This window comes from Odontesthes bonariensis, chromosome 13 (assembly GCF_027942865.1).
Source record: "Odontesthes bonariensis isolate fOdoBon6 chromosome 13, fOdoBon6.hap1, whole genome shotgun sequence".
Taxonomy (NCBI): Eukaryota; Metazoa; Chordata; class Actinopteri; order Atheriniformes; family Atherinopsidae; genus Odontesthes; species Odontesthes bonariensis.
The window spans coordinates 18,352,824-18,367,280 of record NC_134518.1 but is presented as its reverse complement, the minus strand read 5'-3'; the positions used below and the strand labels follow the sequence as shown (position 1 = coordinate 18,367,280).

General features: G+C 42.3%; 1 protein-coding gene across 3 annotated transcripts; it reads right to left on the bottom strand.

Moving 5' to 3' along the window:
* Positions 1 to 807: 807 nt before the first annotated feature.
* On the bottom strand, positions 808 to 13,387 carry hmgxb3 (HMG box domain containing 3). Of its 3 annotated transcripts, XM_075481282.1 has the most exons (21): positions 13,215 to 13,387; positions 12,466 to 12,618; positions 12,189 to 12,363; positions 9,790 to 10,281; positions 9,549 to 9,656; positions 9,323 to 9,457; positions 8,998 to 9,242; positions 8,632 to 8,741; positions 8,456 to 8,536; positions 8,212 to 8,294; positions 8,011 to 8,115; positions 7,735 to 7,875; positions 6,873 to 7,180; positions 6,603 to 6,730; positions 5,248 to 5,379; positions 4,939 to 5,123; positions 4,598 to 4,820; positions 4,235 to 4,368; positions 3,713 to 3,832; positions 3,096 to 3,305; positions 808 to 2,779 (listed from the first exon to the last, which is right to left on the bottom strand). In XM_075481282.1, exons 2-21 carry the CDS (start codon positions 12,603 to 12,605, stop codon positions 2,219 to 2,221), a joined length of 3,816 nt encoding a protein of 1,271 aa, XP_075337397.1. In that variant the 5' UTR covers positions 12,606 to 12,618; positions 13,215 to 13,387; the 3' UTR covers positions 808 to 2,218. The 3 variants fall into 3 exon arrangements, with proteins under 3 accessions (XP_075337397.1, XP_075337396.1, XP_075337398.1); XM_075481281.1 differs by lacking the exon at positions 13,215 to 13,387 and having other exon boundaries at positions 12,466 to 13,093; XM_075481283.1 differs by lacking the exon at positions 13,215 to 13,387 and having other exon boundaries at positions 12,189 to 12,388; positions 12,466 to 13,092.
* Between the last annotated feature and the right edge of the window lie 1,070 nt (positions 13,388 to 14,457).

Here is a 14,457-nt window from a genome sequence, read left to right as displayed (position 1 = left end):
GACCAGTTTGTCTCACCATCTGGGGATCTCGCCCTCTGCCAAGCAAAGCCACGATGTTGAGGATATCTGAAAAATCCCTTCGTATTCTGACTGGTATGAGAATGATAGGAATTCAGGGAGGAAATGTTGATAAAGCCAGAAGAAAGAAAACTCAAGTCAGATGGCTTGGAGAAGCCTGCAGAGTTTGTGCTGCTCCACTTCAGAGCAACGCAATCATAAAACCAAAATGTTGCTGTCATTTAAGATTAAGCTTTGCCACTGTTCTGTGAGGTATACACAAGCAATTACTATTACATTGAGTAGATAAATAGGATATTAGTTGCCAGGGAAAATGCTTGTGCAATGACTGTGAAGTTCTCAGGGAGGTTTTATGGCAGTTTAACCATTTTGTCCCAAAGATGATGAGCATAGTAGCAATATAATCAAAAATTAGGCTCTTTGTTATAAAAGCCGATACTGTAAAAATACTCTTAACATTGAGAACTATCATACCCTCATCACTGACATTACTGGCATGGCTATTTTGAACTTCAAATAATTAATTGAAACAAATACATTTTTCTTTCTCTGCAAGTGCATCTTATTGTGAAGTTTGGACATTCAGGCTGTTACCTGTATGCCTCAGCTAAAGGGAAAGTGCTTTGGCAGATCAAGAGCTACTCAAGACAGCAAAAATATATACTTGCTTTTAGTTAATGCTCGCAAGTTTGTTTGGAATGCTGGATGTGGGTTTCCTCTGAAATGTATGCCATGTGTGTACAAGATGCGATGCCGAGGTGACTGATGGAGGAAGTCTACGGCAAAAAATGACCAGAAATCTGCCATCTTTTAATCAGAAGCCTTGAACAACACCAACAGTATTGCTTTGTGTGCCACGATCGTAACATCAACCAAATACTAACCTCCCTCACAGTCGTCATGATCACTGTTTACATCTTGCAAATCTGGAAAGTTCAGCACAGTCCGAGTCTGCCGGTGTGTCCAAATGTTAACTCCTCCAGTATTAAGGCAATTATGTGAACAACTACCCTGACAGAATGGTCAGTCGTGTACATCAGCACAAGGTTAGGAAACAAGTGTATTTTCGACATTAAAAACCAAGTCTTCCTTTAATAGAGACTGCTGGGACACAGGTTGAAGCTCTGCTGAGGTTTGCAGCTGATCACATGTTTGGCCACAACGACCAGAGGCATATTTGTCAGAGAAAAAGGTAAAAGCACGCGATCCCACAAACGGTCCATCAATTGGTAAGCATGGTGGTGGCAGCATCGTGCTCTGGGTTTGTTTGGAAAACCCTGCAGCCACAGTTGAGAAGGAGCAAGTAAGTTCAGCGTGGATTTTCATTTATATTGAAATCTAAGAAAAAGTGAATCTTCCTGAAGTTCTTTGTGCAAACAAAATGTAATCCTTTTCTTCCAATTCACACAAAGTAAAACCTGCCAATGAGTGGAACTCCCAGAACAGAACAATGCGAATCAAAGCGAAGACCAATCATCACACTGGGATCTGATACACAGAAGTGCAACATATTTTCAGATCCTCACTTCTCAAAACGCAAATATCACTGCAAAAGGCAGCAAGTGGCAAACGAGAGGTAGCAGAGTAAAAAAGCAAAGCAGGGACTTACGTAGAGGTACACAGGAAGGCAATAAATACTCCAAACCAACTGTGGACTCAAAATAGATGAGTTAATAGAAACCTTTTACAATTTGATTTCAGCCAGAGAAAAGCACCCAGCTTTATATCATCTGTACGTAAACCGACTCTTTTTTCCCCCAACTGCTGATATCCTCTGGTGAAAAAAAACAAACACATCATGGCATAGTTTTTTTGTCACAAAACACTGATCATTTTCATATCATGTGTGCATCAGCTTTAGTTACATTTATTGATATTTAACGCAAACATGAGTTTAAAATGAAATATAATAAAAATAAAATTACATTCAATGATAAATTGCATTGTGAAATAAAAATTATTTTTAGAATTTTAGCTATTTTTATGCTACAGGCTAGTGCTTCATGTCAAATATCCTCTTCACTGTGCTTCCTCACTGATGTGAGGGTTACCTTTGCACCATGTCACTTAAAATCCTTTTGATATCACTTGCGTCTATTGTTATGCCGCCATCTTGTGCTTCACAGCCGTCTCTCTCGTATAACGGCACTCCGCTCTTTTCATTCGTGGGATTTTTACAGCCCGTCAAGACCAAACTTTTTTATTCCGACAGAACTATTTCATGCGTCTCTGTCCCTTCTACCTCTGTCTGTCCCTCTACCCCCTTTATTTCATCTTCTTCTTTCTCCGTGTTTATCTGTGCCACGCCCAGTCGATACAGAGCATCCCTGATCACTACCTCTCCAGGCTGGCAGGCCTTCACAACTTCGTTGATCTGCTGGCCTACAATGTCTCTGCTGGTGAGGAAATCCACCAGACGGTTGTGCAGGTAATAATAAGCTGCGTTGTTGAAAACCATGGCTTGCTTGCCCGTACAGCTCGTTGCCAAACTGTCCTCAGATTTTTCTCTGGAGTCGTTGCCAGCGAGATCTGTCTGTTCCTTCTCAGTCAGCACTTCCACAACCAGACTTAAGTAAGGCTCCAGTTCTCTGCAAAGGACCATGGAGTGGTGCTCTGGAGCTGGAGCCTCCGGGACCGATTCTGGAGGACAGACCAGCCAACGTGAGCAAGATTTGGTGATGGGATGGACAGGCTGGTTCTCTGCAACCAAGGACAAGTCAGCGCTGTAGGGTTGATCCTGCAGCTCAGCACATGAAACAAACTGAAAAAAGAAAAAGGAAAAAGTCTGTCTGAGGAAAGAGCTGCTGGACCGTAGAGTTGCTTCGTGTAAATGAACGTACTAAAAGCATTGAGACCAAAACTTGCTTTTCCTTCAGCTGAAATGACAGGTCCATCGAATACAAGTCTATAATTTCAATTAAACTTGATCCTCGTTTTTAACTTTTCAATCCAACCAGAAGGTGACATTTTTCCCTTTTCCGTTTCCCATGTCACTCCTCAATACTTGTTCCAACAAAAAAATAAATAAATAATTCAATGGTAGTGACGTGGCATTTCGTGAATTTAGGATTACCCACCTCTGGGTTTTCGAACGGGTCAGAGAAACAGCCTTGGTTCCGGCCCCACATCTGGGTTGCCACCTCTGGGTACTGCAGGTCTGCGCAAAGAGCCACCCGACGAGCACAGTCACAAACATAAACCGGAGGCCAGTAGCGAGAAGACAGCAGCAGGTCGACGTGATCTCGGGCCGTCTCTCCTCTTACTAAGTACTTTGAAGAGCACACCACCTTGGGATAAGCATAGGAGAGAAAAAAAAAAAGGAAACACTTTCAAAGGCAAACACACAGTGAGAAACCTGAATGTCATGTCCAACTTTATTTGTCAAACAGATGTGAAAAGTAAAATAAAAAAAATTAATTTGAGGCTTTAAGATATAACACTGCTGGATTTACTTGTTTGACATGATTGGCTCGTGCAAGAACACGCCTGCAAGGCGGCAAATCACGTTGCCACATTATTTGTGGACATTTACAACAATTTCACTGGAAAAAAGAAAAAAAAACAAGGCAACATCCAGCAGTTTAGGACATCTTTGAGGACACTGCTATACGAATGCATGGCCAAGCTTATCCCACCAGCCAGAGTCCAGCGCATCCTGCTCCCAGTTATACGATGACGAGGCAACTATTTTCACCTTGTGGGGGCAGACCTTGGACAGCTTGCCAGCAGTGAGGTGTGCAGGGGGTTGTGGGGCAGTGGAGAGGCCGCTATGAACATGGCTGTACAAGTCGATCAGAGAGGCCAGCAGCTCATTCTAACACAGAGGGACACAGAGAGCATGCTTTCGTGAACACAAAGTCTCACAGAGACAAGGGAAATCACACCAAGAGAAGAAATTAGAGTAATAATTAAGAGAAACAGATTTTTGACCAAATTAAAGCTCACAAGCAAAGTGGCACTCTTGCGTAAGACACTGGGTCTACCAGCCCTGAGGTGCAGATGGGGAATTTTCTGCTTTTATACCAACAAGTTATCATGTGATTTGATGATTGGTGTCATCACATTTACTGTAACAGTCCTTTTCTAGCAAGCATGACCAGTGATCATTTTCATCACATTCATTAATATACAACAGTTAAAAACTGAGAGCACATGAAGCATGATGGCCCACTTTTCTCCCTTCCTCACATACACACACACATACACACACACACACCTTGGTGGAGCCTGGGGTGGTGTCTGCCCCACAGCGGTTCAGTATTGCTCTCAACTCGGCCTCGTTATGATCCTCAGTCTTGTCGAGTCTCAGCTGACCATCGTGAATGAGTCGGACCAAAACTGATGGATCTCCTTACACAACAATGAGAACATTTTGATGTAATCCATTCCATGAACACATACATGACATTTGCATCATCACATCACAGTTATCGACCCATGAGCAACAAAGACAGTTTTACACGTTCTCTATGAATTTGCTTTCATATTTGCAACCCTCTATCTATCAGTGCCAGAAACAGTGGCAGGTTTAATGACTGTAAAAGTTGAAATTCAGCAGTTATCTAAAGGAAGTCTGTACCTGAAGGCAGCTGTATCTGTGACAGGAGCTTGTCCTTCTCCGTGTTAATAACAGTGGGACTCCTCATCAGGGGGGGCGTGAAGGGAGCGATGATGGAAGCGTCCACCCGTGTGATTGGGATGTCTGTTGGGAAAGCTGCTTGCTCAATCGCCTCACTCTCCATGGTCAGCCAGAAGTCATCCACATGCACCTCATCTGAGATGGAACATTCGGGCCAGGTAAACTGCAGAGAGATCACCACAGGATGGAATAAAGAGGCCCGGAGCCCATCCCAACAAGCTCCAAGTATGAACAGTAGTTGTCTAAAGTTTGCAAAAGTAGGTCTATCAACAATCCGTCACCTCCACGTTCCTGAGCTCCAGGATGTTGCTTGTGTCCCTCTGTGCAATCTCGAACTTTGGAGCAACACCACAAATGCCGCAGATCATATCATTGTAGTCTCTTACTGTCAGACACTCAAAGGCCCAGTAGCCACTCAGGAGGAGCTCACGAATTTGAGATAATTCTTCGGAACTAAGCGAATGTACTGATGCAAGGAAACAAAAAGAAAGACTGAGACAGAGTATTTATGAAACATATGACCATTTAAGAACTGTAGATTAATATAAATTGGCAGAATGAATTCAAGGAGAGTGTGGGGCAGCGTCTACCTGGATGACTCGGGATGTGGTCGAGCAAAGCCGTGGCCGCCTGAGAGGGGGAGTGGCCGAGCCTGATGTTGGCCCTTATTTTCAGGAACATGTCAATACTTACTAAAAGTCTGTTCCCAATGTTGAACAGACCTGTCAAAGAATGAACAGGGAAAGATCAATCGAATTCACAAAGAAATCTGAGACAGTCCAAACAAGATTTAGCAATTAAAATGATATTATTATTCAAATGTGGCTTCATCATTTCATCTTGTAAGACAAATGTACAAGTGCTAATTAGTCTAGCAGCTTGCAGATCAGTGCAGTTTTGATGGACCAAAAAACCTCTGGACAGAGTTGGGTAGATCTGAAACTGATCTAACATCTGCATTATTGTGTAGATAGACAGGAAAAAAGGAAAAAAAAACGTGCGGTGGCAGATTGGTCTGGCTGAGCAGACACATCAGTTTGAATTTTTGTGCAAAGTTTGCCAACAAATTTGATTACGGTCTTCCTCTCGTACTGCATTCACGAGAGCTGAATGTGCGGATACAGATACAACACCGGAAGAAACATCTGTTGCCTTCAAAGAGGCATATTACCTCCTGATCGGGACAAGCAAATATACGGTGACAGAGCATTGCTGTAACCATAGACTGAAAGAAAGATAAAGTCTGAACTTTTGCAGTTGAAAAGCAGAACATAATATTCACCCAACTAGTTCTTATGCTAAGCTACAGGAAGATAAACTGGTGACAGCTGCTGTTAATAGTAGTCATCCCAAAGCATTGATAGTATTCTGATGCCAAAATGTGCAATGATGCTGTACCTGAAGTATCTACTTATCAATTTAAACAGCTACTTGCTAGTATAAGCTAGAGTACAGATCTTAAATAAAAAAATAAAAATCCTTTGGCAGGTAATAATCAACACTTGTATAGAAGTTGTTAAAGGTTTTGTAAAGAATAAATGAGCCTTTCACAAGGGACGGGGTTCAAAAGGGACGAGGTTCAAAAGGGACGAGCACAGCTTGCAGAAGTGGAATCCTATCTGTATTGGAAGGAAAACTCATCTCTTGCAGTTGTGGTGCCCCCTTTTGGAAAAGACGGTGAAGTCCTGACAGTGACTGAGAAGAATTATGTTCTCGATTTTTCTCAAATGATCAACCTGACCACACCATGACCACACCAGCACTCACAGCTCACCCCCCCCCCACTTTGCCCCGGTTTCTGATCCAGTCTAGCCTCGGTGATGTCTAATCGACGAGCCTTTTGCTGTTTATGTCTGACACACGTAGTTCCTACACAAATAGCGTATCTTTTTGATACTGTTAGTGCTTGATGACCAGCAGTGGTTTTCTGGAAGCGTCTGTTTACCTGGATGGAGGTCGGTGAAGCTGTGCAGGGCCAAACACTGAACGTTGAGACAAACCTTGAGCTGGACAGAAGCTGTCTGTATCAGTGTCTCAGTCAGTAGCCAGCAGTCCTCTTGTCCTGCGACAGTACTGCAATACACAAGCAGTACAATATCTTTATGCCAAAAAAATCCTTATACCAATGCACCGACATAATAAAAGGCAAAAGCAGGAATAATAAGAAACAAGGAAGACAACAAGTAAGCCGTAAAGACTCAACAACTCTTCTCACCTCTGCCCTCCTTTGAACAAAGGGTAGTTACACAGGCCACAGTGAGTAGCTACCGATTCGTAGAACTGAGGCCACCCAGATTCAACCACAGTCTCCGTCTCTGTGACGTTTTCCTGCTTCTGCTCACCCGCTTGAACAAAGACAATTTTAAGACTGTTGAGCTCCTGGATGAGGGAAAGAGTTTCCTGAAGCTCCGTCTCGCTCTCAGGAATCTGCAGGGAGCTGCGGAGCAGCTGCACAGTGCTCTGGCGTTGGATGTCCCTCTGCACAGGGCTCAGGGCCTGATACGGGTCCAGCAAAGGCTCAGACTGAGAGAGGCAAAACAAAGAACAGATCGGTTCAATTGATAAGGTTTAATATTTCAACGTAATAATGCAGTTTATCCACATTTAGAGCTAGAAGAGAGCGCTTTGAAGTGCAAACAACAGGAAAATAGACAGCAGGGGCATGATTTGTGTAAATTTGATAATATATTGATGAACTGCTCTGAGGTGAGATAACCTCCTGCAGTAATTTATTGTTCAGACTTTCAAACTAATGACCTACAACTACTAGCGTTACAGGTAAGATCAATAATTTCTACAAGAGTAAAAAAATCTGCAGCTCAGAGAAACCGATCAGACGTGAACAATATCACAAAATAAGTGAGTGGTAAAATACAAATGGCGACGTTAATTGTGCTTGTTTGGAAAGAAAACATCAAAGATATCAAAGGCCTGTAGTTATCTGCCTCAAGTCTATAGAGGTAGTTCAGGGATCCATGGCTGTGCTGAGGCTCATAAGAGGGATCAAGAGGTCAGCTGAAAACTAATCCTACAGCGTCTGCACTTCAAGCAATGTGAATGAGGTACGTTCTTCTTACCTTTGCAGCTTTTGTATTTTTCTGGGCCAGCTCGCAGCCACATTTTGGGCACACCGCAGGCTTATGTCTGTTCTTATACATATAGTCACAAGATGGATTCTTACAGCGACCTTTGCCTCGTGCTGTGGACAAACCCAAGTCCTAAGACAACAACCGAGAGCAATAATTACCCAAAATGTGGACAACAGAGGACACACGGGCGAAATATTGCAAACTGAACATGGAGTGCGAGCTAATAAAGAAAAAATGTGCGGCGTTAGCAGCAAATATACTGACAAAACTGGAAACTGGGTGTTGTTTGAAAGGCACAACCGACACGACGTTCACTCTGTCAGCCAGTGAAGACGCAGGCTGGCTTCTGCCTGCTAGCACAGCAGAGTCCTGTGGAGAGGCAAGCAGAGAGTGAGGAAACTGCACGTGATCATCATTTTCTATTTGTGTGTGGGCTTTTTGTTAGGTTTAAATGCACGTGTCAACCTGGCTGGCTGTGGCTGCGGGGACTGCCTGGCCGAGCTGCTTTAAAGTGCTGGGTTTGAGACCCGAGAAGCTCTCTCGAGGTGCTGCGGTAAGAAGCACAACCACATCAGGCGAGAGCAGAAACCTCTGAACACACATCCCTTCCTCGCTGTACTACAAAGGCAGTCTGCCTATTCCAATGTGAACTCAACAAACACCTGCAAAAGCTTCTGTTTTTAAGAAATAAAACTCCATCGCTCAGTACCTGTAGATGACTTATTGTGGTTTACACCTTGGAATTTTCCCTTGTCAGGTGGGACAGTTAAGATCTGAATCAAAGCACCACCTAAACACAAGCAAAAATGCACATCCATGTAGAAACAGCTCTTCATTTTTAAATACCAACAAAGCATTTTCTCAGGGTTCCATGTTGAACTTCACCTGTGTTATAAAGGGCAGGGAGGATGGGTCTCACAGGCCTCCTCTGCACAACAGAGGAGCTGAAGTTTTGATTGAGAATCATGGCACCTTTAGGATTGTCTTTTGCGGGTCTTTTTAATGACGGAAGAAAAGTGAGTCGAGTTAGTCAAGTCAAAATAATTTGCAATAGACAGCTGCGAAGTCAACACACAGCTATACCAATATCATGCTCGCTTTGAAAGTGAAATATAGCAAATAACAAATATAAATCAGGCAATTGTGCTTTTTTTAAAAATTAATTTTAAGCCAAATACATATATATAAACTGCATGTACATGAGGACTTTGTTCTGTGTACCAGTCACATAGGACCGGCAGTCAGACTTGCCTTGTTTGAGTTTGTGGTTTGGTGTTGCTGCCCTCTGGTGGCGTTCCAGCTGAAGCTGCACCCTGCTTTCTGGAGCACTGCTGAACTTGCCTTTCCTTGTTGCTCTCATTTGTGTTTGTTGTACAAATATCAGCATTCCCCCCGTGAGCAGATGGTGTTGTGGCTTGACAGCTTTCATCATGCTTAGTTTCAGCAGTCTGCAGCAGCTGCTTGGAAGTTGCCCTTTTCTCTTGCGTCCTCTTTGCCTAACATAATGTACAATTACGGCAAGTGCCTTGAGCCACGCACATAACTGGATGTTAGGAGTGGATTGTTTGACACTTACAGCAGGTATCCATTTTCCACCCAAGTGGCTCCCACATTCAGGACATGTTGGAGGCTTGTGGCGGGTGACATATATAAATGAACATCCGGGATTTAGACATCTCCCTCTACCCCTCCTGGTGTATGTCTTCACAGACTGCCCAAAAAAAACAAGAGGAAAACAGGCAAGCTGATATATTTTTACTGCCCCTAATCAAAATTTCTGGTGCTACCCATGGTTTGTTTACCATTTTATATGAAGGTTTGGCACTTTGCTCTGATTTGGCTCCTAAAGAGATCATCATCATTGGGCAGAATGAGCCAACACCTGCCACAGACTTGGACTCCAGCAGGTTCTAAAGTGAGATAAATAAGCGGAGAACTTTTGTGGCGATTAAACTAGAAAGCTGTATAGGTTTTTAACTTTTAATTGGAGCCCCTATCCTGAATTTCAGTATCGGTACAAGGAGAAAGACAAACGATCCTTACCTGAGTAGGTACGACGGTTACAACCTGTGTAATTTCCCCTTGTGCCTGCTGTGCCATCGCTCCACTGTAGCTACTATTGGGAACTTTGGTCTCATTTTCTTTCAGTGTGAAGCCATTTTCTGTAAAGTCAGCACAGCCCTGAGAGAAACTGGTGTCAATGGAGGTTTTGGATGAAGAAGAGGCTGTACTTCCTTGAAGGGCCATGGACGAAGACACCACTGCTGTCTCCTCTGCTACATGATCGGCAACAATGTGGTGCTCAGAGAGAACCACGTCTCCAGGCATCCCAAGAGGAGTGAACTGGGACTTCTGGGTAAGGGAGACTGAGGGCAAGCATCCTTCAACTGAAATGTCCAGAGAGTCAACGCTCACCACTGACTGAGAGCCTCCTGGCTGATGATTTGCGGAGCAGCCTTTGGGTAAGAGAAAGCAACTGGCTCTGGGTAAGATTTTGCGGAAGCCTGGCAGGTGTTTGCAGGGACTGAGAGATGACTGAGGAAAAAACACAATCGTTCTTAGATTTCCATGGAATAAATGAAAAAAAAAAAAAAAAATCCAACTGGACAGCAGTGAATAAGTGCATTTAGAAAAAGATGTTTTGTCTCTGCTGTGAGAACGTCATCTCATGGATCACTTAAAGGGGAACTGCGGGGCATTTGAAGCGCAATCCCATTGCTAGAGGTTGTGAAATACTGACAGTAGGACACAGACTGGTGCAAATTGGCGCTCCCTGTGTGGAGATAGTGCTGTTTGCGCAGCCTGTCATGCGAGGCTAATACGTGGTGGCTAAGGGGCAAGTGCTAACCCTTCCACGTAAAACAACAACTTGCACACTGCAGAAACGTCACACCACTTTATAAACCATCCGACAATAAAGTCACAAGCCTTACCATCAAAACCATATGCATGGTTCTCACATTACTGGCATGGGGACGTTACAAAACAACTTTATAAACAGCATGTCACTTACCGGTTGTTGGTATGCTCGCGCATGTGAAAGCCCAAAAGAGTCAATGGACGATACTCCCATATACAAAACAATTATCTTCTCTAGAAAAACTGCATTCAAGTATTTAAAACATTACAACAATATTACTGGGCATGTATTGTTGTAATGTTTTAAATACTTGAACGCAGTTTTTCTAGAGAAGATAATTGTTTTGTATATGGGAGTATCGTCCATTGACTCTTTTGGGCTTTCACATGCGCGAGCATACCAACAAGAGGTAAGTGACATGCTGTTTATAAAGTTGTTTTGTAACGTCCCCATGCCAGTAATGGGAGAACCATGCATATGGTTTTGATGGTAAGGCTTGTGACTTTATTGTCGGATGGTTTATAAAGTGGTGTGACGTTTCTGCAGTGTGCAAGTTGTTGTTTTACGTGGAAGGGTTAGCACTTGCCCCTTAGCCACCACGTATTAGCCTCGCATGACAGGCTGCGCAAACAGCGCAATCGCCGCACAGGGAGCGCCGATTTGCACCTGTCTGTGTCCTACTATCATTATTTGACAACCTCTAGCAATGGGATTGCGCTTCAAATGCCCCGCAGTTCCCCTTTAATTATTACTTATTCAATTGTATGATTGGCCAAGAGCATTCATCTCAAAGGGAATTCATGCAGTTGTCTACATGAGTACTCAGTAGTGCATAATCACAAAAAGGGCCCTGAAGTATTCAACAGACTCGAACAAATTTTCATGGCGAATCTGAAAATATTCGCTCTGTCTGGATGCTTGGCACCATGGTTTATCTAAAGCTGTTTCCACTGACACAACACTTAGAATATACATTATTATCTCTCCGTTTACAAAGATATGGGTTCAGCTTGTTTTTTTTTGTTGTAACTTCTTATTTATTACTTGGTGATCAATGACAGCATGATGCTCATTGTGTGAATAATGATCCAGAGTGTATGTACAAAAACGCAGGGCACGCCCATTTAGTTGCTGACGTCTGCCATATGGACAGAGTCCGTAATTAACTTTTAGGCAATAGTTAGAAGTAGATAGCATGAAATATGAGAAAAAAAAACACACTTGAAAAGCTTGAAAGGTCTTATTCTCCTTGTCCCAAAAGCACTGACAGGCATCGTACAGTTAAAATGCTATATAGCTTGTAGCTGCTCTGTTTTTTGTTATTTTTTACTTGTTCTGTGGGTACTGTGGACATGTCACTAGAAAGCACAATTTGCATGTATGATCTAGAATAGAATACACTAATTAAGGACATATGTGTCTTCTTGTATCTTCTTGAGATTTTCTAGTGGGTTTTTTTTTATACTTTTTTGTGAAACACTCCTTTTTAAAACATGTTACGAGCCAGTTTGGTTGCGGTGCTGCTGAAAGGATTTTGTATTTCTTTATAGATAAAAAAAAAAAAGATGAGAATGTGGCTTACGGTATCTATACCCTCTTTCTCCAACTTGGCTCTCTCCAGATAGTAGCTCTTCTCAGCCACGCTGAGTCTTTTCCAGCTCTCACTGATTCGTTTGTTGACCTCTGACTGTGGCATATTTGGGGTTCCAAGTTGCATGATCTGGTGAACATCAAAGTAGTACAGCAAGTAGGCAGACCTAGGACAGACAATCAATTCCACATCTACAATTAAAACATGACAATTGGAGAGAATCCATGTTCAAGTCAAGCCTGCAAGCTCCTCAGGTTATGCGCACTACCTGGGCTTCTTAGGTCTCTCAACACTGTCTTCTTGAGCTTTGCTCTTCCTCTTTTTGGGAACAGCCTCCTCCATCGGGCTGTAGTCGCTCTCCACCTCTTCAGTTACTTTTACAGCATCTAACAGCTTCACTTTGTCCATGCTTTGCAGAGATCTAAGACACATTCGAAAACATCATGTGATTAGTTTGCTGTTCATGCATGAACCTTAAATAAGGACTATGTAATTACAAGGGTAATGATTTCCCACTTCACCATCCCTAAAAGGGGGTAAACTACAACAATAGCAACTTAATGCAACGGTATGGGTGCAGTTTTGCTTCATAATATGCATATGACACTATAACCTCTAGACTAAACGGTTTAACTGTAAGGCATGACATAGCATGATATAGCAGGGTCACTCATCTCTGCTCTGAACAAAATGACAGATTTATCAAGTGCATTATAGCTTATAGGGTGCACGATGTTCAGCTGAGACGAAAATAGATACATGTAAGGCCTATGACTTAGAAATACTACACAATACAGGACAATTGACTGAATAAAGCCCAGCAGAAAAATAGCATTGCCAGCTCGTTTTGCTTATCGCTCACAAGGAAACTAAACCACAACACTCGCAAGTCAAACAAAAAAAAATAAAAAAAATACTGGTTCTTCCTTGCTTTAAAGGCAGGTTTAATGGCATGTGTTAATACTGCCAGCACAGCCAGTCAGTATCCAATGAAATGCAGTCTTATTGAAGCCTTACCCACGATGGCCCGAGGCTCTAAAAACTGCCCTGAACAATCATTGGAAGCCACTGAAGAAGTCAGGCATGGCGTTGGTGGTATTTAGTGCAGGAAGTTGCCTTTGAGTCGTATTATCGACAGAATTTACGAGGTGTAAATGTCTGTAAATGCTCTAAAGTAGGTTCGTTACTCGTCGTGTAGTAAAAAAAAAAAAAAATGGCGGTTTGTTGCCATGGTCATCCAACCAATCACAGGCTGTAATGGATATGCGAAGGCCAATCATGGAAGACGTTTTTGACACGTGAATACAGCTTGCGTGCCATAAAGTGTGGTGTGTGTTTTTGTGTGGCCATAGGTCGGCGCAGTTTCTGAAATTGAGTCAGCTGCCTCTTAGTGCGTCTGATTGAATTAAGTGTTTATGCGGCTCTAAAGCGGTATAACAGGACGCAGGTTGGGTCATTTCTCGAATGAAAAACAATGAGCTAATCAAACTGCTCGTAAATGCTTAACCTAATTCGACGCGCTGTTTAGAGAAGTTAAAAAAAAAAAGAACAACCAGAGATCCTAATGTGTGGAAAGACCATATTTTTTGAGAGACTTCTTTCAACACGCTAATCTCATGATTTTTCCTTTTTAACTAATATACACTGATGGATGACATAATTAAATTGTGGCTACAAAATTATGTTTTTAAACTTAACTGAAATACCTTAATTTGTTGCTTCATGTCTTCTTGGTCTGTTTTTAACCACTGTAAGAATTAACCAAATGCAGTTACAAATAAGAGCAAAATCCGAATATACAATACAGCGAAGTAAACGTGTTATATTAAAAGTAAAAGTTCTGCTTGAAAAATAATTATTAAGTAAATGTACTTTAGTATTGGAATAATGAGATTGAGATTGCAGGGGTCACCCTGAAATCCTCTAAATGATATGCTGTTTGACACATCCAGTCATTAGTAGTGAAACATCACTGTGCAAACACCATGTCTCTTTTGTAGCTGCTGGAGGTCAAACCGATTTGAACCATTTTATGTGCGGTTTGATACAGGGGGGGCATCCAATTCAGCCGAGAGGCCTTTAGATTACTTCTGAGAGAACACAAAAGAAGGAAAAAGTTCTGATACACGTTTGTTTTAATTTTATTAAAATATTTTTTCCCCCTTTTTTTCATTTTAAAACAACAATCAAATCTACGCTCGTTTTTTTTTTTTTTTTTAATACCTCTGAACGGAAAATCCAATGACCCAGACCTTTAACG

Bases quoted from the DNA above. Each gene is read 5' to 3' on its own strand.
- hmgxb3 (XM_075481281.1), bottom strand. From the start codon at position 12,629: ATGTGTCTTAGATCTCTGCAAAGCATGGACAAAGTGAAGCTGTTAGAT. The intron at 10,282-12,188 runs GTAAGCCACATT...TTTTTTCCTCAG, and splicing joins AGAAAGAGGGTATAGATACC to TCATCTCTCAGTCCCTGCAA. The intron at 3,306-3,712 runs GTGAAAATAGTT...GCTTATCCCAAG, and splicing joins CCAAGGTCTGCCCCCACAAG to GTGGTGTGCTCTTCAAAGTA.